Source organism: Marmota marmota, unplaced genomic scaffold (assembly GCF_001458135.2).
Source record: "Marmota marmota marmota unplaced genomic scaffold, marMar, whole genome shotgun sequence".
In the NCBI taxonomy this organism is placed as follows: Eukaryota; Metazoa; Chordata; class Mammalia; order Rodentia; family Sciuridae; genus Marmota; species Marmota marmota.
Window position 1 is genome coordinate 43,589,290 of NW_026000005.1, and position 24,247 is coordinate 43,613,536.

At 40.1% G+C, this 24,247-nt stretch overlaps 1 protein-coding gene and 1 long non-coding RNA gene across 2 annotated transcripts in view; both read left to right on the forward strand.

Moving 5' to 3' along the window:
* The window catches only part of LOC125618272, a 7,825-nt gene extending 3,876 nt beyond the window's left edge, over positions 1–3,949 (forward strand). Inside the window, exons 2-3 of the long non-coding RNA XR_007349518.1 lie at positions 3,273–3,276; positions 3,938–3,949. This is a non-coding gene — a long non-coding RNA (uncharacterized LOC125618272). The remainder of the gene's footprint in view (positions 1–3,272; positions 3,277–3,937) is intronic.
* Positions 736–2,789, forward strand: LOC125618271 (small cysteine and glycine repeat-containing protein 5-like). The gene has a single exon (XM_048808660.1). The coding sequence runs from the start codon at positions 1,732–1,734 to the stop codon at positions 2,023–2,025; it is 294 nt and encodes a 97-aa protein (XP_048664617.1). The 5' UTR covers positions 736–1,731; the 3' UTR covers positions 2,026–2,789.
* Positions 3,950–24,247: the final 20,298 nt, after the last annotated feature.

Genomic DNA, 24,247 nt, shown 5'->3' on the forward strand with positions numbered 1-24,247 from the left:
ACTGGGGTGCCTCCTTCCTCTAACAATTTCTCTTCCTCGGAGGCGAACAACTTCAAATCTTTAGTCAACCATTTTCCCCAGTTTGCCTGAGAAAGTTCTAAGAACAGGCAACTTGAAATAAAAACAAAATAAATCAAAACAATAACACATTGTTTTTTGAAATGATCACCCATTCTTTCGCTCTTTCTCAGGGGCGAACAATTTCACTTACCTCCAAGCTTTAGAAGTTCCCCGCACGGGACGCCAAATGCCACAGTCTGGCTGGGCACACAATCACGAGCCACCACACAGCTTGTAGATTCAAACAGCAACTCTTTATTCCCGAACTCACACCAGCCGTATACAGACACGTTCTGGGGAAATCCACGTTCTCTGCCCAAATCCACGTTCTCTGCCCAAATCTCCGTTCTCTCCCAAATTCACCTCCACTGGGCTTCTGTCTCCCAAAATATACTCTGAATCCCGTGAGAACTCAAGGGGAACTCAAGCAGCAGGATACGCCCTATTCCCAGCAGGAATAATCTTAAACCTTAAACCTGGAACCTAAACTGGGAACGACCTAAACCCGATTATGTTAAACCGGGAACACCCTAATCCGCCCTGGTCCTTGAGCAAGGTCAACTACATTGAATGTCACTGCAAAATGTCAGCAACATGGGGTACGCTGGCAAGGAAATTGTCATACCTACTTGGCTAATGGCTCCCAGCACAAGTGCATACCCCTATGGGCCAATCCTCATATGCACAGGCTTCCTGGGACAGGAAATGGAAGCCTGGCAGGTAGAGTCAGCAAAGCACTGCAGATGAGCATCCATCAGTGCATGGACACCGAGTCCCAGCTACAGTACATGTCAGAGAGGTATGAAGTGACTGACCAGTCACCAGATGGAACTTTTTAAAATTTTTATTTTCTCAACTATTTAACAGAAAAACAGCAAATAGTTGCCTTGCCCTTAGCAGATAACTTAGGACTCATAAAATTTATTTTTAGCATCTGACATCACACAATTATTTTAATATAGTTTTCAATAATCAAGCAGTTCTGCTGAATGAAGGATCTCAGGCAGTCAGAAAAAGAATATCTGTGTTTTAAGATGAGATAGAATGTGATATGTAAATATGTAAATATGATTTGAAATTAGGAGTGCCTACTCTGTACCATTTGTTTATGGTTTTTTTTTTACTAATTCTTTCAAGAGCATTGTCCTAATTTTGGGGTGTGAGGAATTCTTATGTGGAGAAAATGTTTTGTCTAACCTGTGATGATTAGGAAGTATAAATGGAAACACAGAGCTTTTACTTGATTAGATTCAGACTCTCATGCTATAGAAAGAATTATTTAAAATATATTAGGCATTTATTATATCCACTGAATACTCACATTGTGCCAGGTACTATTCAAAGCTCCAGAACAAAACGTACATAAATTTACGTTCTCATGGACCCAAATGTCTTGGAAATATGTTCTAATCTAAATATAGAGTTAAGAAATGAGGAAAAGTTAAATCTAGCAATGGTGAGAGTCATCAAGGAAGGATGCACGAGGCCTCATGAGGTTTTTTATGGGGATTGGGATAAACAACAACAGGAAACTAGCTACTGGCTGCATATGTAGGGCTGAGATTGTTGGAGTTGGTATATAAGCAGCTCCCCAGCAGAAGGAGGCACCAGACCTGCCTCTCCTCTCCTGAGTCCTCTCCTCACTGCACCTGAGTCCTCTCTACTGACACCATGGGTTGCTCTGGCTGTGGAGGCTGTGGTGGCTGCGGTGGTGGCTGTGGTGGCTGTGGTAGCTGCAACAGCTGCACCACATGCAGATGCTACCGAGTCGGCTGCTGCTCCAACTGCTGCCCCTGCTGCCGTGGCTGCTGTGGGGGCTGCTGCAGCACCCCTGTGTGCTGCTGCCGCCGCACCTGCTGCCGCTCCTGTGGCTGTGGCTCCTGTGGCTGTGGCTCCTGTGGCTGTGGCTGTGGGAAGGGCTGCTGCCAGCAGAAATGTTGTTGCCAGAAGCAGTGCTGCTGCTAGGGGGCCACAAGCCTCTGGGCAGGTGCTGCCAGGACCCTTTCTGTTGATTAATCCACCTGTCTGCAGGTGCTGCTGGGAGTTTGCTTGTTCCCCTTGTTAAGGCTTTCTTCCCTCCCATTCTTTCTGTTGCAGGCTGTCTCCATGGCACCTGGACTCCAGCACAATCCTCCTTGATTCTAACACCCCGTAGTTTTAGTCTTTCCTTCCTTCATTCCTCCTTCCCTCCCTCCCTCCCTTTTTCTCTCTCTCTCCCCTTCCTTTCTTCCTTCCTTTCCTCCTTCCTCCTTTCTGTCCTTTCCTCCTCCCTTCCTCTCTCTCTTTTAGTACTGGGGATTAAACCCAGAAGGGTGCTTCACGCATGAGTTACATCCTTTGTCTTTTTAAATTTTGAAATAGGGTCTCAATACATTGCCAAAGGCCTTGCTATGTTGCTGAGGCTGGCTTTGAATTTGTGCTCCTCCTGTCTCAGCTTTCTAAGTCTCTGGGATTGTAGACATGTGCCAGCATCTTGACAATTTTTCTCCCCTTTTAAGGAAATTATATGGGTATGCCATGCAATGCCACCCAAGAACAAAGATGGAGGATATCTTGATTATTGAGACCAGCAAAATGGAATAATGGTTTCTACGGTGTTTTCTACTTTTAATTCTTTTCTATCTCACATGAGATCTTCTTATGTGTACCAAACTTGACCTCAACTTTCTGTAGTCTTCCTAGACAAAGTCTTAAAAATTTATTAATAAAATGCAAAAATAAAATCTGAACAGTTTCCTTTGGTTTTATTCTTTAGTTATTTTCATTAAACTACCATTAATTATGATCTTCCATGAGTTGCAGCCATCACGGATGCACAAATAACTATGTCCCTGTGTGATTTAAAATCCTGTCATATACAAATGACCAAAACACACAAGGTAAAACAATAATGAACATGGTAAAAAGTCGATGTTTATGTGACATACAATGGGCAGGAGGTACTTTGTGTTGGATGGGGAATAGGTGTACTTCAAAAGAGCTGAAATGGTCATATATAATAAATTAAAATTAAAAAAAATATTTTAAAAAAGAGCTGGAATGACTTCAAGAAGGAGATAATGTTGTGATTTGGATGTGAGTTGTCCGCCATGTGTGAGCTCATGTGTGAGACAATGCAAGAATGTTCAGAGACGAAATGCTTGGGTTATGAGAGTTATAACCGAATCAGTGGATTAATCCGCTGATATGGATCAACCAGGTGGTAACTATAGGAAGGTAGGATTGGAAGAGGATGTAGGTCACTGGGGGCATGTCTTTGAGGCTTATATTTTGTCTCTGCTTCCTATAGCCATGTCCTGAGCTGCTTTCCTCCACCATGTCCTTCCTCCATGACTTTCAGTCTCACCTTAAGCCCAGAGCTATGGAGTCAATCAACCATGGGCTGACCTTCTGAAACTATGAGCCCAAATAAACTTTCTCCTCCACATTGTTCTTGTTGGGTCTTTTAGTCACAGTGAAGCAAAAGCTGACTAAAATAGGTAACATTTTGGAGTGTGTTTTGCGGAGTTAGAAATGTTTTGATAAGTGGAGTTGATTGAAGACAGAAGTTCCAAAAAGAAGACCAAAACACAAGGAATGAAGAGTTTAAGACATACATGGGAGCTTGCCACCATAATTTTGATGAAAAGCCTATTACCATAAATAGTTAGAAATAAGCAAGGAAAGGAAGAATAAGTCTTTGATTTGGAAGTCTGATAGTTTAACCACAATAGCAGCATCTACGGTCAAAACAATGAGCATTCATGCTGCCCTTAAAAGCCAGGCATTCTCCTAAAAAACTACATGTGTCACGTATCACACGGTGATGGGAGAACTATTATTGTGCCCACTGCAAGGACAGGAAAGAGTACAGAGAGGAAGCAAGTGACTTGCTCAGAGCACACGTCTGCTGCTGCTGGAGCTGGGACACACAGCAGTGGGATGGGCCTGGGAGGCTGTGGAGAGGGGGTCTAACTGCAGCCGTGTGCAGCATTGGTTAGTTCCCTGGGGAAACTGAGGCTGTGGCAGTAATCCTGGGGACAGTACTGCGGGCCTGAAACAGCAGCAGAGGGGTGATGCTGGGAATCGTGGGAATTAAAGGCACAATACAAAACCAAATAAAGGAGGGCGATGCCTACAATTGCAACACGGATGACAACGGTGACCTAATGATACATACTGACTTCTGACAGATTTGGGAACTCTACAAGGTAGCCCATTTAAAAAATTATATTAAGTGTAGTCAACAACTGGGTGAGAAACCAATCATTTCCTTTAAAGTTTTTTTTCTTTTATTTGTTGTTGTTCCATAAGTTATAGAGGGAAAGAAAGTTGATAAACCAAAAAAGCTCTATAATAAAGGTACATAAAAATTCTCTCATAAATTGCTCTAATCCTAGTCATGACATATTTTTTTCTATTATAGATGCAACCTTATCTAGTTACTTTGAGAAGAGACAGATCTACTCGATTTTCTTTATTAGTCTGATCAGAAAAAACTAGGTTTGAAAAAAATTGCTTTTTTGTTCTACTTATCTAATATTGATATTGAACATTCATTTTTAAGAGGAATATTTGCTCACAAATTATCATCCTAAAACATACTCTATGTGGATCATGGAGTTGGCACACACTGTGGTTTGCTAATAAATATTTTAGAATGAATGGAAGCTGCATACATTTACATGCAGCATCATGTGTAACCCGATGTATGTTATACAGGTAATATACTTGTATAGCTATTCATATTAGTTACAGTGTGCTTATGTATATAGGCCATGTTTTAATATCTAGATTATAAACATGTTATTAATATGGGTTATATATATATATATGTATATATATATATACATATACATATATATATATATATACATATACATATATACATATATATATATACATATACATATATACATATATATACATATATATATATATATATATATATATATATATATATATATATNATATGTATATATATATATACATATACATATATATATATATATACATATACATATATACATATATATATATACATATACATATATACATATATATACATATATATATATATATATATATATATATATATATATATATAGATTTAGTCCACTAGATTGTATTGTTATTTATGTTAAAAACTCTACTTGCACGCCTATTCATATGCATACACATATTCATGTTCCAGAGTTTGAAACTCTATGGCTCAATAGGTGATTCTGTAACATGGCAATTTGGGAAATGTGTTCTCAAATGTAGTCTTTCCTGTTTTTGAGACTGGCATCCATCTCCCTCTGTTCCTTCTCCATCTTGGGGTCTGCTGGGATTCTTAGGACTTTACCTTTGTAATTAGCTTATGTTCTATGGCTCCAGGAGCCAAGTTATCATCAGTTAGAGTGTCACCATATGAATGACATTTAGACACTTCAATTCAGCCGAAGCAATGACATAGGGATCTTTCATATAGATGGCTATGTCATTAATGATGGGGTACATTCTGAGAAGAGTGTTGTTCTGTTATTGTGCAATTATCATAGAGTGAACTTACACAAGCTTAGGTGGAATAGCCTCCTACACCTGTGGGCTACCCAGTGTATACAAGTATACATGTGTGTAGCCTTTTCCTGCTAAGATCATTACGGACAAAACAATATGAAATTCAATTCAATCTAGCATGAGAGGAAACCTGCGTCTGGGTAAACACAAGATGTGTGAGGCTGCTGCAGGCGTAACACAGCATACTGTTTACAGTGAAAAACATTTTTTTTTTAAATAAGTGGAACCTACTCCAAAATAATAATTAAAAATACAGGTACATACACAAACCAGTAGCACAGTTGTTTATTATCATTACCAAGTGTTATGTCCTATACATAATTGTATGTGCTATACTTTTGTGTAAAGACTGGCAACTCTGTAGGCATGTTTACACAAGCTTTTCTGCAAGCACGTGAGTGATGAGCTGCTCCACATCACAAGGGTTACGAGGTCACTAGGGCATGAGAATTTCTCAGCTCCATTAGAATCTTATGGGGCCACCCAATACACGTGGCCTGTTGCCAATTGAAATGGCACACAGCTCTACTTATAATGTGATGAATGTCCTTGAATTTCGTGTTTGTGCTGGATGGCTGAGGAGGAGGAAGGCAGGCATTGTGAGAGGTTGGGAGCGAACTCAGGGATGGAGGAAAATGAGGGCAATTGATGGTGGGCTTGCCCTTAGGTGCTGGAAAGATGCCAGATATGGTCAGAAAACAACCCGAAGCTAGAAAGGGGTAAGGAAAGACTCCCCTACAGGTTTGAGGGGAGCATCTTGATCCAGCAACTTGATCTTCAACTTTTAGCCCCCCAAACCATGAGGCGACAAATCTGTCATTTTGAACTACTTGCTTTTTAGTCCTCTGTCTTCGTAGCTCTAGGAAACTAATATGTAGGTGAAGTATAGGAAGAATCACTGTGGATTCCTTTCACTTGGTCTAATATCCGTTCACCTTCCTGAGCTCTCTTGCTAGATGCAGTGTCTTGTCAGTTGATTCTGTTGATATTTCCAGTTATTCTTGTCTTGTTCCTCATAATAAATGGAGTACATGGAAAGTCACTCTGTCACATGGGATGTCTGCTGTACCTTATCTGGACATTGGAGCAAGACGTGTTCTTTTTAAAAAACAAAGTGGTACTGATTTTATGATAGGCATTTTCTGTGTCAGTTGAGGTAGATTTCTAATTTTTCTCCTTCTATCTACTGTATTTTGTAAGTGAAGTGACTTTATCCATTTCTTTCCTTGATCCTTACCTGTTTGAAATCAGTATTATATCTGCTCCAATAATGATCCAGACAACTTTCATTATTTTCTACTTCTAGAATAACTTTGTAAATGAGGAATTAGATATCTTAAAGAAATTGGTAGATTTACTAAAATAGGGATGTTTAAAAATGTATGTATACTTCCTTATAATTCTTTTAAAATGCAAAGTAAAATAAAGAGTAAAATGATTGTCTTCCAGTGGAGGAAAGAGGAAACAAAGTTATACTTTTCTGAATGTATGTTGTTTTCTACATTTGACTTCAGAACCATGTGAATATTTTACATCATTATACAAACAATTAAAAAATTTAAAGTCCCTAAAAACTCAAGGTAAAATAAAATAGGGGAGCTTAAATGTAGGTTAAGGGAGTGGTGTAACCACATGGAGGAAATAGCTTAAATAACTTTAAAGAACAGTAATTTGTCATGTATGTCTCCAGTGTATTGTACTCTAAGGACAAACAAACAAACCAACAAAAAACAACAAAACCAAAATAAAACACAACTGTGTTTAGTAATTTGTGTGTGTGTGTGTGTGTGTGTGTGCTGTACTGGGGCTGGAACCCAGGTTTCGCACATGCTAGGTGAGTGCTAGAGCTCTACCACTGAGTTACATTTCCAAACTCCTTTTAAATTTCTTTTGAGACAGAGTCTCCCTACGTTGCCCAGACTGGCCTAAAACTTGTGATCCTCCTGCCTTGACCTCCAGAGTAGCTGGAATTACAGATGTGTATCACTTTGTCTGTCCTTCAGTCATTATGTTTTTGGTTGTGGTTTGATGTTAGGCAGAGATGTGTGTGTGTGTGTGTGTGTGTGTGCGCGTGCGCTTGTGCTCAGTAGAAAATGAAAAAATGCAATTATGTGGATGTTAATTTGTAACTGGCACTTTTTTTTTAAAATATGGAAGGGTGGATGTGAGATAAGTGAGGATAATTAAGTTAGAAGTATCAGTCTGAATTTATGGCATATTCAAATTTCTTTGCTCTATTTATGGAAAAGATACAGAAATTGATCAGCCTAGTAGCAATGGCTACTCCTGGAACAGATTGTGGCCTCTAAATACCATTTGCCACTAACAAGAACCAGGGCTTTACAGAGGCCTCAGGAATCAACTTAGGAGGTCCCTATTGGTCCCTAATGGTCAGACAATCTGAGCATCCACAAGAACAGAAATATTGCGATAAATCAGAATATTTAATATGTCTAAATCCATGAGTTCACGCTGATTCTTAACCCAAATGAAAACAACCTATTGGTCACATGTTGGAAGATACTGGAGAATCAACACATTGTCTTGAAAATTGGTAAATAATCATTCATCCTGTCTTTTCATTCTGAATCCTAATCTCAGGGTTATCAAATTGTTGACAAAGAACATTTTTAAATAGAGAAATAGTCAAGCTAGTAATCGGAAAAGAGTTGATAAAATTAAAATATCACCATTTTTTTTTTTAACCACTGAATGAGGTAACAGATGTCTTAGTCAATTTTCTGCTGCTATAACAGAATGTCACAAACTGGGTAATTTATTAAAAAAAAGTTTATTTGGTTCACAGTTCTTCAGGAGGGAAGTCCAAGAGTATGGTGCTGATATCTTGTCTGAGAACCTTCATGTTGCATCATAACCTGGCAAAATAGCAAACAAGCTTGTGTGGGACAGAGGGGGAACTGGATCAAACCTGTCTTTTTTATAAGGAACACATTCCTGAGATAACTAAGCCACTCATATGATGTCAGCATTCGTCCATTTGTGAGGCCTATTAAAAGTTCCCTCTCTTAATACAGTTACAATTACAATTAAATTCCAATGTGAGTTTTGGAGGGGACATCCAAACAAGAGTAGTGGATATGGATTTTATAAAGCTAAAAACCTGGCTACCAATTTATAGGAGAGACAGAGCCCAAGAGAACAAGTGAGATACTCACTATTGCAGTGTATGACTTTGTTTGGATCATGAATTGAGCCAACTAAATATCTGTCTCTCTATCTACCTCAGGGAATTTAAATTATGAGTTCATGCTGGATGATGAAATCATGTTTCTTTCTTATTTAATTGTGATGATGGCATTGTATATTATAAGATAAAGTTTTTTTCTTTTATCTTATAGAGCTACTAAAAATAATTTCAGAACTATTTATATTGAAATGATATGTATGATGCTCCAGATTTATTTAAAAATGGTCTGGGAAAATAATGAGTTGGGTTGTTACACACACACACACACATACACACACTCACACAGCCCCCAACCTGGTAAGTCACTTGTAAAATCACCCAGCGTGGGTTTTCCTCTCCCACCGGGAAGTCTGTAACATCTCAATTTCTCCTATATTAATTTCCAATCATTCAGTTTTGAATACTTTTTAGTTTCCTTTATGGTTTCTCTTTTAAACCCAAGATTATTTAGTAATATGTTTTTTTTAACATGTGGGATTTATCTTAATTATTATTTTACAATTAATTCTTGATCTTATTACATTTTTAATTACAGAATACAACATCTCATAGTGATCTTTTAGCCTTTAAAAAAAAATAACTTCCTGAATGTGCTAGGTTTCTACTGCTCCCCAGTTTCATTGGAGGAATGTGTGTTCTCTGCTGGATACTGAGTTTTTCATAGATATCATTGTTTGGGCTTATGAACTGCATTTTTCAGATCAGTGAAGAACCAAAAATAAGTGGTAATTATTTTTTCCTGTCAAGGAGTCATGTTTTATCACTCTCATTGTTAGAAATGGCTGGTTCAGGGCAACAACACTGACTTTTATTGTGATTTATTGTTATAAGATTCTCTACACACAATGCACCACCTTCTTGCTTGGGAGGGGCCACTTCCCTTGAAATGCCTGCCTCCCCCACCCCATGCCACTGGCTCATGTCTTCAGCTTTTTCTTTGGGTGAAATCTGCCATTCTGGTAGGATGATGTTAAAAGTTTCAGATTAAAATGGTTGGTTTATCTCTTTCTTCCTGAAGTCTGATCATTTGGGAATGTGAAGAATCAAATCCAAGGTGGTCTCTCCAGTCTACACCGGTTTTCTTTTGTCAGCAGGCCTTTTGTTCTGCCCAAAGATTATTCCAAGCTAACATGAATAAAACATAAAAACTACCAAATTTCCTATCGTTTTATGTGGTTGCTTATTTTAGTCAGCGTTTTTGCCACTGTGATCACAAGACTTGACAAGAACAACTTGGGAGGAGGACAGGTTTATTCGGTGCTCCGGGTTTCAGAGGTCTCAGTCCATAGATGGCCAACTCCTTTGCTCTGGGCCCACGGTGAGGCACAGACATCATGGCAGAAGGGCACGGAGGAGGAAGGCAATGTGGCAATCAGGAAGCAGAGAGAGCTCCCCTCACCAGGGACAAAATATGAACCCCAAAGCCATGCCCCAGTGACCTACCTCCTCCAGCCACACACTGCCTGCCTACAGTTACCATCCAACTCATCCCTATCAGGAGATTAATCCACTGCTTAGGTTACAACTGTCATTGTCTAATCATTTCACCTCTGAACCTTTTTGCATTGTCTCACCTGAGCTTTTGGGGGATACTTCCCATCTAAACCACAACACTGCTGTGCCCTTACTTCCCTCTGCCCCATCAAGAGTCACTCCCCAGCCATCTGTGCACACGGGTTCAGACAGCCTTCAGACCCTGTGTGTTTCATTAACTTCAAGTCCCAGAGTTTTCCTTCTGCTTCTAAAACTTCCCTGGGGCTCATGTTAGGGATGGAAGCCAGAGCCTGTGATGGTTTGGAGATAATATGAAATGGAGATAATATCTGGACAGCACCAAGCCAAGGCTTGTTATGGAGAACGACCTGGAGTGGGTATGTCAATTTACGGAGTCAGGACTCAGTCTCTAGGAAAGCTCAGTGGATAGGGCTGCTTCAGAGAATGCCACCGTATTGGGTTATTTCCTGTTTGGCAGTACTGGCTATGTAAGCATGTCTGGTTTGCTTTCTTTTAAGGTTTTGTTTTCCCTCCTCCTGCCCTACACTTTCCTGCTTGTTAACATTCCTAACCAACATCTATCAGGATAGTCTCTATCAAAATATAGTTAACTGCTTTTACTACATTGTGAAAAAAGTACATGTTCCATTTATCTACATCCATTGCAGATTAGCTGTGTGAAGGCTCCTGGTCCCTTAGCAACTAGTGGGAGTGTGCAGACATAAGGATTGGTGTTAGGGTTATAGAGAGGGAAATAGTGATCTGAAATAAATGGAAAACTAGCATTGGATGTGCTCATGTTTTGTTTCACCAGGGGCAGAACCCGGAGAGGGTCGTTCAGGTGAGTGCAGCCCCTCTCACTCTATTCTTCTCAGCCAGGCCCCATGAGATCTAGGACCTAGACTTTCTGCTCCAGGAGCCAGGATGTAAGTCTCTGCTTACCTTGGTGTGATTATGTGGAAGAAAAGATCTCCATCTGTTCAGGCCAGCTCTGGATTTAGTCATGTGTCAGGTAGTTGTCTGAAAAGTATACCTGTCTAAAATTGTTTGTACAGTAACATGTCAGAGAGACAGATTTTGCTGTTTGTGAGCAGTAGATACTTTTAAATTTATGAATCCAAACTGCTCAAAAGCAAATAGTGGGCACACCACAAGGGAGAGAGACAAACTGTGATTCTCCCAGTTGCTGAAGGACGGTTTTCCATGAAGTTGTGAGTACATCTGTGAATGATTTGGTGCTTTGCAGTCACTGTCCTAGAAATTTTATATGGAGGGGAAAACACAAATGATCAAGTCAAGAGACTCAGAAGAGAGAATGAGAAGCCAGTATACCCGTGTTTCCAAAATTGGACAAGGACAGTACTAAACACCAAAACTATAGGGCAATTCTTACTTGTGAACATGGATGTAAAGCTTCTAAATGAATTGTTAATAAATGGAATTTGCATATAAATGATATAATAACCAAGTAGGCTTTTCACTAAGAATGTAATAATGACTTCTTTAGCAAATCTATTAATGGAATTAACTACATGAAAAGAGAAAATTCACAAGACTATATCAATAAATACATATAGAAAAAATCTGATAGATTCTCCCATCCACCATGCTAAAATACATTAGATTTGGAACACACCACAAAAGTCATTAACCTGACAAAATACAGTCACAAAAATCTATAGCAATATTGCATTTTGAAACTTAGCTTTAAATTTAGGAACAGGATGCTGTCACCATTCTTGTTCAATAATAGTGAAGGTCTTAGCCAATACTATTAACACACGTTAAAAAAAAAAGAAATATAAGAATTGAAAAAAGAAAAGCAAACCCTTACTATTGATATATAAGATAATTGTTTCTATAGAATATCAAAATGAACCTCCAACCACTGAATAAGAAGAAATGTTGCTGGAAACAAACCAACATAAAAAATTAATTATATTTTACTCACCTGCAACATCCAACAAAAATGTAATAGAAAAACACCATTTACTCTTCTAAAACTATCTTCACCTAAAAAGAAATTTAGAAAAATGTGGAATATCATCATTGGCAAAGTAGCAAAGTATTTAAAGAAAATTAAAGAAAGCCAGAGCTAATGAAGAGATAAACAATGTTCATGGATGGAAAAACTCAATTTTGTAAAGATGTCTATCTATTTTCCCTCAAATAAATGCCTAAGTGTAATGTAATCATGAAACAAAACAACAGTTTTTTAAAGGAATCTGATGAGCCAATCCTAAAATGTATGTCAATGTATGAAAGAACAAGAGAAACAATACAACTAGAAGAAGAATAAGGATGGATATTTGTCCTTACAGATGTTAATGCAGTAATTTCATGTAAATGATTTATACCTTTTCAGTATATATGAATGAAACAGATTAAAGGGTCTAAGAACAAATCCAAACCTTTCAAACACTTGGTCTGGAATGGTGTGGTTATTATAACTCAATGGGAGAAATGAAGGTTAAATCAATTAACAGTGTTGGAGAAATTGGCTCATCATATTGGAAAAAATAGAACAAATTTATATCCTTATATAAGGGACATTAGTAAAAATAAGCTGCATGTGGTTTAAAGATTTAAATGTGAATAGAAAAGCTTTAATGCTCTTCATTTTGTTTATTTATTTACAGTACTGAGGATTGAACCTAGTGATACTTTACCACTGAGTTATATCATCAACTGTTTTATTTCTATGTTCTATTTTGAGACAGGGTCTTACTAAGTTTTCTAGGCTATTCTTGAACTTGCAATTCTCCTGCCTCAGCTTTCCAAGTACCTGGGATTACAGGTGTGTGCCACTGCACATGGCTTTAATGCTCTTTAAACAATATAAAGTACATAATATCTTTACAATATCACAGTTGTAAAAGATTTCTTAAACTAGATGTCAAAAGTACTAACCTAAAGGAAATGTTTAATTTGATTTCCCATAAAATTAAAAGCTAAGTGGTGAAATATTTGTGACATGTAAGACATTTTATCCTCTGAAATATATGAACTCATCCACAAGTTTAAAAAGTGCCTAGAACCCAGTGGAAAAATAAACTATATAGGTAATTTAAAAGGAAATTTAAAATAATCCTCAATCTCAGGGAAACATAAATTAAAAGTATAATTGTATTCAAAGGACTTAAAAACAGTATACTACAGGGACACATCCATTTCAATGTTTATAGCAGCACAATTCACAATAGCTAAATTGTGGAACCAACTCAGATGCCCCTCAGTAGATGAATGGATAGGAAAACTTTGGTATATATACATAATGGAACATTACTCAGCATTAAAAGAGAATAAAATCATGGCATTTGCAGGTAAATGGATGGAGTTGGAGAATATAATGCTAAGTGAAGCAAGCCAATCCTAAAAAAAACAAAGGCCAAATGTTTTCTTTGATATGAGGATGCTGACTTATAATGGCAATGGAGTGGGGGGAGCATAGGAGGAACTGAGGAACTTTAGCTAGGGTAAAGGGGAGGGAGGGGAAGGATGGGGGCAAAGCGGGTAGGAATGATGGTGGAATAAGATAGACATCATTATCCTAAGTACATGTATAAAGATATGAATGGTGTGAAAATACTTTATGTACATTCAGTGACTTGAAATTTGTGCTCTATATGTGTAATATGAAATGAGTTGCATTCTGCCATCATGTATAATAAATTAGAATATATAAATTTAAAAAAGTATAATGATGTATCATGTTGTATCTCTCAGCTTAGGGGTGTATGTGTTGTGTTGTGTGTGTGTGTGTGTGTGTATGTGTATCTATGTGTAAGAACAGGGACTAGTAGAGATTCAAGGAAACAGTAATTAGCATACACTGTTGTTGCAAACATAAATTGATACAACCACTTTGGAAAGCAAGTAGGCAATATGTTTTCAGCTGTGTATATAGTTCAACTCAGCAATTAAATTTTGATTATAAATGAGAAGGACATAAATTTTATGACTGTCTTTTGGAGCCCAAGAAGAAATCTGTTAGTCCTGTTTATTAAGAGGGAGTCATAGCTTGGCACCCTCCTTGCTAAAATAATCTGAACCAAATGTGAGTATGCTTTCAATTCTGTTGATATGATGTTGAGAGGGTCTGATAACGTTTCACCTGAACAAAGCCATCAAAAAAATTCTTTATTTTTTCTCTTTATTTTTCTCACATCATGATTGGTCTCCGACATTCAAATCACAACTCCATATTTTTATTGTGTATTCATTCAATGTTCACATCAAGAACATTTCTGTGAAATGCATCGCTGGTCAATTTTGTCACTGCAAAAATATCCTAGAATGTGCTTGCACAAACTGCAATGTCTATGATGTCACCAGGTGGCATAACCTTCTGGGACCACCATGGGATATGTGGTCCACTGCTGACCAAAACATAACTCTTCAGCACATGAATGAACTCCATGATGCAAGTACTGCCAATGGAGACATTTGAGATCCCTTTTCATGACCTCAGAGAATCTCTTCCTGCATGGAACTCACTCCAGACAACATTTTGTCTTTATTATCCTTGTTATCCCTTGTTTCTGTACTTGGGGAAAAAAAAGCATATGTGTGCTTGAAATAAAGTGGTAGATGACTTGTAAAGAAAAGAATGAAATGTTCGAAAAATATTTTTCTACTTTATTTTTATAGAAGACAAATAACTTTTCTAGTGGTTTTTTGGTAAAGAAAAAAGCTTTTTCATAAAAAGTAGTTTATGAAATCTTGCATATTTTCTTAATCACATCACCAGTTCCACATGTGCCATTCAGAAAACTCCCATCTCAATGGCATTTCTTGACCTGTTTCGGTTTCAGTAAACACTGTGCCTTTTCTCCAGAACTTGAACTTTACAGATAAAGACAATTAACAAAGTCCATAGACAGCTCTCTGCAGCGTGGGATGCTGACTTCTCTGCATGGTGCGTGGATGCCAGTCACCCCAGTGATTCTGGGCACCCAGTGATGCTACTTAATGAGAGGTAGTTGGCAGAGTCCAGTTGAGGGGCCTGGCAGGGCAGGCCTGAAGCACTTGGTGAGTAAGCTAAGGTTGGGCTTGGTGTCCCTGCTGCTGCTGTCACCATTCTGTGCTTCAGGCTGCTGGCGGGGCTGGGGGCCATGCCTTCCCCTGAGTTCAGGGTTCCAGTGTTCTCCTCCCTTTTCAAAACCAACTTTGAAAGAAATATTTAATAGCAGAAGTCACTAATTAAAAGCTGTGTAAATATATATTTAAGGTGACAGTCTGCACACAATTTCATTTAACATTTTATTCTTAACTGGGAACTATCTGTGAAAGACCATCAACCATGATTACTAGTTGGGGCTGGAGCACTTTTGTGACATTTGGAGCACATCGAGGTTTAGAGAGGAACCCTGGGTATGTGGACACAGTGAAGATGCTGATCACTCAAGTGGCAGTTCTGCAAAGCAAGGGTTAACGGTGCACGCAGCAATCATTCAACACTACTGTGTTGTCACTTTGGCACTCTGCACAGAGACTAAAGGGCACCAAATCCAAGACAGAGTACATTTAGTAACTGGCTATAACATCTTTATGGCCTTTCCCCCAGACTATTTTTATACTGAGCAGAATGGCTCCTTAAATGATTAACACCATTGACAGTTATTGCTGTTTGTCTTCAAAGGCGCTTGTGGAATTTTGTGGAGTATGTGCACATTTCTGCTTGTGTGGGCACCTTAAACATTAACAAACTCGTGAAAGGTTCTTTGTTTTCTTTTCTTGTTTTAGCCATCTGAATCTCATTGATCCCACTGCTGAAGTGGGAGCACTCTCATGGCAGGTGCAGATTGGGGTGCAGGACCTAAGATAAAATACCATGAATGTTACAAAGATACTTGCCATGCATGCTTGGATATGCATGCCTTCCTGCCACCCCAGAGTATTTGAGTTTCAGAGCTCTGAGTGAAAGAAACCCAGAAAGGCAAAATATATTTAAAATAGAGAGGAGAGAGAAGAATTAGATCAGGTAAGGCAATAAGTGAGGTTCCAAGAGAAGAAAGCCTATATGGAGTTCTTTGGGAATATGGGAATTGTTTACAGGGAAACTCGTGTACTCTGTTAGGGAGGGACACTGGAGAGATTCATGTTTCAAATGTTTTTCTCTGGCTCCTGTAATTGCCTTCCCACATTTTGTTAAGAAATTGTAGTGGATTTTCCTGTGGAACCAACCTAGATGCCCTTCAATAGATGAATGGATTAAAAAAAAGGTGGCACATATACACAATGGAATATTACTCAGCTATAGAAGAGAATAAAATCATGGCATTTGCAGGTAAATGGATGGAGTTAGAGAAAATAATGCTAAGTGAAGTTAGCCAATCCCCAAAAAACAAATGATGAATGTTTTCTTTGATATAAGGAAGCTGATTCATAGTGGGATAGGGAGAGGGGGCATGGGAGGAATAGACAAACTCTAGCTAGGATGGAGGGGTTGGAGGGGAAGGGAAGGGGCATGGGGTTGCAAATGATGGTGGAACATGATGATCATTATTATCCAAAGTACAGGTATGAAGACACAAATTGGTGTGAATATACTGTGTATACAACCAGAGATATGAAAAATTGTGCTTGATCTGTGTAATAAGAATTTTAATGCATTCTGCTGTCATATATAAATAAAAAAATTAAAAAAATATATAAATAGGGAAATAACTTGAAAATTTATAATAAGCTGTCATGACCATTATACAGTCAAGGAAAAAGAAGAGTGTGTGGGGAGAGATTTTCTGTATTTCTATATTTTTGAAACTAATTTACTCAGTGTCATTAAACAGAAAAATCATCCCCCCCCCCCCCCGACAAAAAAAGAGAAATTGTAATAGATTCTTATTCTTTTTTTCTTTTTTAAAGATAACTGTGATTCAGTACTGGGATGAACCACATTACAAAGAATGCAAATACCTGTGTATCTACTCCTCTATCTAAATTTACATTAATGTTACATTGAAAAAATAGAGTCTATCCACAATTGCTAACAACACAGCCAAGTACTACCTTTAATTTACATTTCTTTTTATGCCTCAAACTAATCTCTCCACAGGGATTAGTAAATTGGTATATGACCTTAAAGACAAACTAATACATTAGATTCTGAATAGTTCAATTAGATGACTGCTTCCTGTATTGGAAATTGGAAATGTAATTTTCCATAAAAATCTCCTTAGAGTTTTAAATATGGCCAAGCGACTCAATCATATGCGGTGTGTTGTCATCTTTGTTAATATCTAGAGTGGCATTTCTCAGGTGCTGTCCACTGGCCTTTTGTCTCATAGTCAGTCACCTCTGAGTCTATATAAAATGCAGATTCCTGGAACTCAGAGGCTCCAGGCTTAAGTGATCAGAATCCCTGCAATGCTGCTTCCAGGAACCTGCATATTCCACAAAGACCGTTGTCATCCTGCCTGCCTTTTCTATGGATCCTGGCACATCTGAAATGTTTCGGGGTTCTCAGTTGTGCCTGGCATGTGTGGTGCTTTGGGTGGCTGAATAATGGCACCCCAAAGATGTCTGCTTCATAATCCCCAGAATCTGGGACTATGTTACCTATGGAGCGACAGGGATTTTGCAGACCTGATTAAGTGAAGAATTTGAGATGGGGACATTGTCCTGGAATATCTGATTAGGTTAATGTAACCTTCAAGGTGCTTAAAAGAGGGAGAAAGAGGGTCAGAGTTGGAGGAGCTGTGAGGACAGAAGCAGAGGTTAGAGGGACGTGCTGGCAAGGACTGTGAACCAAGGACCTCTTCCAAAAGCTGGATGAGACAAGAAAATGAATTCTCCCCTAAAGGCTCAGGAGAGAGCACAGGGCCCACAGACACCTTGAAGGGAAACCCATTTGAGACTCTGGACTCCAGGACAGTACAATAGTAGATTTGAATTTGAAAATACAAAGTTTGTGCTGATTTGTCATAGCAGCAATAGGAAACTAATACACCAGGTGTCATTATCTCTCTGGAGATGGATTTGTTCTTGGCTGAATGTGCAACTATTATCATGGCTATTAATATATTCTCAGAGCTAGCCTAGGAGAGGGTGACTGGCAAGGATTTGTTAATAAATAAATGAGTGAATGATTACTGCCTAACCTCATGTGGCTTTAACTTGATCCCCTCTCTAAGAAAGAAAGTGGCTAGGATCAGAACGGTAGGCTTCTTAGAAACGTGTATGATGTATTTGGCTGTCATGGTCCAGCTTCTGGTCCAGGAGGAGATGACCTCCTCTGTTTCCCTCCCCAAACCCCCTTGCCCCCCTGCTTTTTTCGGTACCAGGGATTGAACTCAGGGACACTCAACACCTGAGCCACATCCCTAGCGCTATTTTGTATTTTATTTAGAGACAGGGTCTCACTGAGTTGCTTAGTGCCCTGCTTTTCTTGAGGCTGGCTGTGAACTCGTGATCCTCCTGCCTCAGCCTCCTGAGCTGCTGGGACTACAGGTGTGTGCCACTGAACCTGGCCTCTTTCTTTTTTATGATGAATCATAACTTGATACTTGGTCAGTCAGACATTTGGATTTTACCTGGGACTAAAATCTCAAATTTAGATTTTTAAGCATGTAGACATTTCTTGAGCATTTTTATTTCAGAAAATTATGAGTATGCTTACTCAAATAAATGCTACTTTCTTGTAGTCAATAAATTTCTAAGGTAAATTTGATACATTTTTTGGATGTAAAGAGTTATCATCAGGTGACAATTTTTCTCCATCTTACTATAAAATGGGAAGGGTGAACCTCAGGTAAAGTAGCAAAGGATTTATGTTCCATTCAAGTCCATTTATGATACTTTTAATAGGCTCTGATTTTTTCCCAGGCCCTGGGTTCAGAGAAGGACAGAACTCACCTGGCCCTGCCTTAGGGGATTCCAGTCTCTTGTGTCTGATTTCCCCAGGCTCTGACCACAGATCAACATGGGGCAGGCCTGTTCAGTCAAACTTTAGAGTAGTCACGTGAGGCAAAGGCGGGATTCTCCAGAAAACTCATTAGGAATTAATGGGATGAATTAGTATTTAATTAGCGGAATTAGAATGTAAGTAGTGGAGCTAATTAACTAATTAAGTCATGACCATAAGAGTGATTATTTCTTTTATATATGGCTGCATCATCACCAGGCACCCCAAAGTTAGAGGCTTAAACCACAGACATTTCATTAAGGTTTGCATGCTGTGGGTGACAGGTGGCTCCTACCGCCTTTGGTGTCACTCGGATGACAAGTGGAGCTGGAAGCCTCTTGGCTCTGTGGGGACAGGAAGGCTGGTGTCTCCCTCTCCTCATAGTCACAGTTCACTCTTCCTCAGGTGACCTCTGCCTCGCTTGGGAAGAGTATGAAAAGAAACTCACAGCCATCTTGACCGTGCCCCATTCCTCCTCTATCACTCAGCATAAATTCCTGAACTTTTAAGGTCAAAGCTCTTTATTCCTGCCTCCAATATAGTCATTTTGATGGGGGGAAAAAGATGCATTTACATATAACTAAAGATTAAATTTAAAAAACCAACTTGTGGTAACTACATGAAAATCCTTGTATGAAAATCACATGGCAGCACCAGTAATTATGAGGCTGCTCGACAATTTCCCCCAAGGAATATAATACAAGAATGTATCATATTGCATTACAAGAATGTGACTACCATTATAGTGGCATGTACAACATGAAATGAAAATACACGGGAGAGGTATTTTGGGGGTGAAAAGGTTGGAAATCTTCATCAGAGAGCAGTTCATGGGCTGGGGCTGCAGCTCAGAGCTCACTTGACTATCTTGAGTGAGGCCCTGGGTTCAATTCCTTGTGCTGTGGAATAAAAAGCAAGACGGAGGGAGGGGTGATGCAGACGTAATCTGGAAACCCACTGGGCCTTGGGAAGCTGGGAAAAGGTGCTCAGATGTTACCTCCAGGCCACTGTGAGCCAGACAGAACTTTGAAGCAGGGGTGTGGCTGGTCAGAACTAGCAGGAGACATTTCCTCTGACAAGGGAATAAAAAGGCAAAGGGGTTAAATAAGCAGCTCACAGGGGGCGTTCACAAAAGGCCCGGAAACTTGAATAATTTGGAAAAAAGAAACCACAAGGATAGTATTAAAGGGCACCTCTGAGGTGGATTCTTCTGTTCATGTTTGAACAGGAAAGATTAATCAAAGTCTGCTGGAAGGAATAGGCACTAAACAGAAATTTATGACACAACAACAGGCATCTATATTGAGCTTTTCACCTTGGGATTTTTGAAGCACTTTTTATATAAGAGCTCACATAATTGACACAGCAAACTCATGAAGCAGATTGTTACTCTTTCCATTTAACAGAGTCAACAAGTGTCCTTGATGGTCTTAGCAGAACAGGCATTTGAATTCAGGCAGCGTCTCCTGACACAGAGCTCTTAAACACAGCCCTGTGCTGCCACCTGATGGCTGCCTGTGGTAAATGCAAAGATGGAGGTGTGGCCAGGCCAGTGTGGATTACCAGGTATGGCTCCCTAGGGGATGTGAATTGAAGCCAGAAATGAGAAAGACTGGTTTGGAAGACAATCAGAGGGAGCAGCATGAACCAAGGCATGATGTTATTCCACCACGTGCGGGAATAAGAAAAAAACTGTTAGGCGATTAAGTGTAGAGGTGGTGTGCACTGAGCTACAGGAGACCTCTTAGGACATGGTAAGTTAGGGACTTGGACTCTGTTCTGAGACTGATGAGAAACCACTGAAAAGTGGTCATCACAGGAGTGGCCTGGGCAGATTTGCATTTTACATACATTCCTCAGTGGCTGCAAGGAGAATGGATGTGGGGGGCAAGATCAGGGGCAGAAGGCAATGAAGAGCAGCCAGAAAAGAGGTGGTGAGTATCCAAGTGTCCAGGAAGTGAGCCCTGGGGTGTGTGGGGAGGAGCACGAAGTCAAGACATGCTTAGAAATAGATAGGAACAAAGTTTTCAGGACTTGGTGAGTGGGTGGAGGGAGTGGAAGACAGAGTAAATGTCATGGTCAGGTGCAAAGCCCGGGCAACAGGGTCAGTGATCTGAGATGGACAAAGCACAGGAGGAGCAGGTTCCAGAACCATGGGAAAATACATGGTTACAGCTGCTTATTAGCTGCTCTTGAAGCTGAATAGCAGTTACCCTCAGCCAGGGGCTGAGTAGTGCCCTAGTAGACCCTCAGAAATGTCACAGCTGAGCAGGTGGGTAGCAGAGCTAGTGGGTGCTGTTAAGCATCCTTCCTCTGTGCACAGGACGGTTCCCATCACAAAGAATCCTCCAGTTCTGAAGGTCAGACTTAGAAGAACCCAGCTCCCTGGGGGGCTCAGCTGCAATGCTGCTGGGTGGGAACCAGGTGCAGGGGCACAGGCTGTCTCCGTCATGCTGCATCTGTCCCCTGTCACTCTGCTCAGTAAGGCCACAACAGAAGACACTTGCCAGCAATGCATCTTAAAAGAAATAAGGCCAAGACATTTGGGCAAATTCCCAGGGAATTCCACCTTGGCCCCTATCCGCGGCAGCTCAGGATTCTCCTAGATGCTGGGTTTATAGGCTTCTGTGAGCTAAGAACTGCATTCCAAAGCCCAGATAAGATCACCTCCTCATTTCTAGAAAGCTGCTAGATAAAGTTGGAGGTGAAAATGACTTCCTCTTTTACCCAACATCTCTTTTTCAGGATAGAGATGCCAGACGATGAGTTTTCCCAGAACTGCAGCTTTATCTTCCCAGGGTTGGCCTCATACTCTTGTGGTTAATGCCCGTGATAGAAGATCATGGTACAGGGGCTGGGGATGTGGCTCCAGCGGTAGCGCACTTGCCTGGCATGCGTGCGGCCCGGGTTCGATCCTCAGCACCACATACAAACAAAGATGTTGTGTCTGCCGAAAACTAAAAAATAAATATTAAAAAATTCTCTTTCTCTCTCTTAAAAAAAAAAGAAGATCATGGTACAATTTAAACATGGGCAGGCTGCAGACTATCTCTATAGTTATTTTCAATGAAAGGGACACCAGAGAATTAGAAACGATTTCACATCTTAGGGGAGAAAAAAATTTCTCATTAGTGCAGATCCTGGTTGGGTGGTTTTTATTTTTTATTTTTTGGGGATACCAGGGATTGAGCTCAGGGGCACTCAACCACTGAGCCATATCCCCAGCCCTATTTTGTATTTTATTTAGAGACAGGGTCTCATTGAGTTCCTTAGTGCCTTGCTTTGCTGAGTCTGGCTTTGAACTTGTGATCCTCTTGCCTCAGCCTCCTGAGCTGCTGGGATTACAGGTGTGCACCACTGTGCCCAGCTGGTTGGGTGGTTTTGAGGGCAGCATACTGGATGCTGTTCCTGCAGTTCCCGAGATTTGCAAGGACCCTCGGTAACTGGAACTGTACCACTTGTTCAATGCACAGTTCCAACCTTTATCAATGTCTCAATCTCTGCTAGGGTAGAGACCAGTTGCCCACTAGGTGGGTGGATGCAGAGGAGTGACCAATTCTCCAGGATGTTTGGGGGGCCCTCTCTCTGCCTAGCAGATTTTGGCCATAGCTTCAGTTCAGGCAGAGACACATGTCAGTCTCACCCCTAACATGTCACTGTGCTCTTTGGGAGAAGGTGACCTGTTTCCCCAGCTGATAACACCAGGCTGATCCACTGAGAATGACTTTCTTATGCTCTGTGCCCTTATTTCTCATATGCACATGCAGGAGGTTCTGCAGGGTAGACAGAAAACTCCCTGACAGGAAGTCACAGACTCCTCATGTATCAAAGTCAGCACATTCTCTAATAGATTTCTTTTTCTTCCTTGGGGCAAAGACAGAAAGAAAAAAGAAAAGCACTTGCAACTACCAATTGTAGACAACAAAAGCACACGTTAAAGTCTAGATGTCTGAATCTTTAAGAAAGGAAGTTTGGCTGGCACAGTGGCCCATGCCTGTAATCCCAGTGGCTCAGGAGGCTGAGGCAGGAGGATTGCAAGTTCAAAGCCAGTCTTAGCAATTCAGTGAGGCCCTGTCTCTAAATAGAAATTAATAAATAACTAAAAAAGGCTGGGGATGTGGCTTAGTGGTTAGATGCCCCTGGTTTCAAACTCTGGTACAAAAAAAAAAAAAAAGAAAAGAAACAAAGAAGGATTCTGTAAAGATTGAGACAGTCTTATCGGGTGCTAAAAAGATGTAAGAAATGAAAACCAAAGAAGGCAGTATTGGTAAAGGACACCTATCTCATGTTACTTGCCTCAATCTCTTCATTGGTTTTGAAAAATGGCAATATTTGCTTTTCTTGGGAGTGGAGTAGGGGCTATTGAGACAGGAGGATGAAGGGTAGTGAGCAGCACAAAATGCAGATTGTTGAGTACACTGGGATGCACCTCATTCTCACATATGAAGACATGTTGATGTTTTCCTGGAGTCACACTCCTCCTCCAGCTGAAAGATTATTAATCTCTGTTGTCTTCAGATAAAGGGAGAAACTTACAAGTGTCTGCGTACATAACCATTGTCAACAGTCTTCAAGGATTTCACTATTGCCTACTTAATAAGTAATAGGATGAGGAGATAAAATGAGCAGTCCTGCCACCGACCAGTGCCCGGGTGGCCTGAGGCCTCCACATCCTTCAGGAAGGGATAGTTCCTCTTGTAAGATGCTGTGGTTGGTCAGGCTTTGGGGACTGGGGCTTGGGGCCTGAGACCAGAGAACTGGCTTTAGGTGAGGAGTTGGTCCATTCTAGATCTGCACACCTGTGTCTGGCTGGGGCACGATGTGTCAGTCCTGGGGGAGTTTCAAAAGAAAGTTTCAAAAGAAAGGCCCGGAATCTCAAGATGCAGAACAGTCTAAATGTGTGACTCTCCTTGTTTTAGTCCATTTAGGCAACTCTCTCAAAATACCACGAGCTGGCTGTCTTATAAACAACAGAAACTTATTTCTTATAGTTCTGGAGGTTACAAGCCCAAGGTCAAGGTGCTGATAGATTTGGTGAT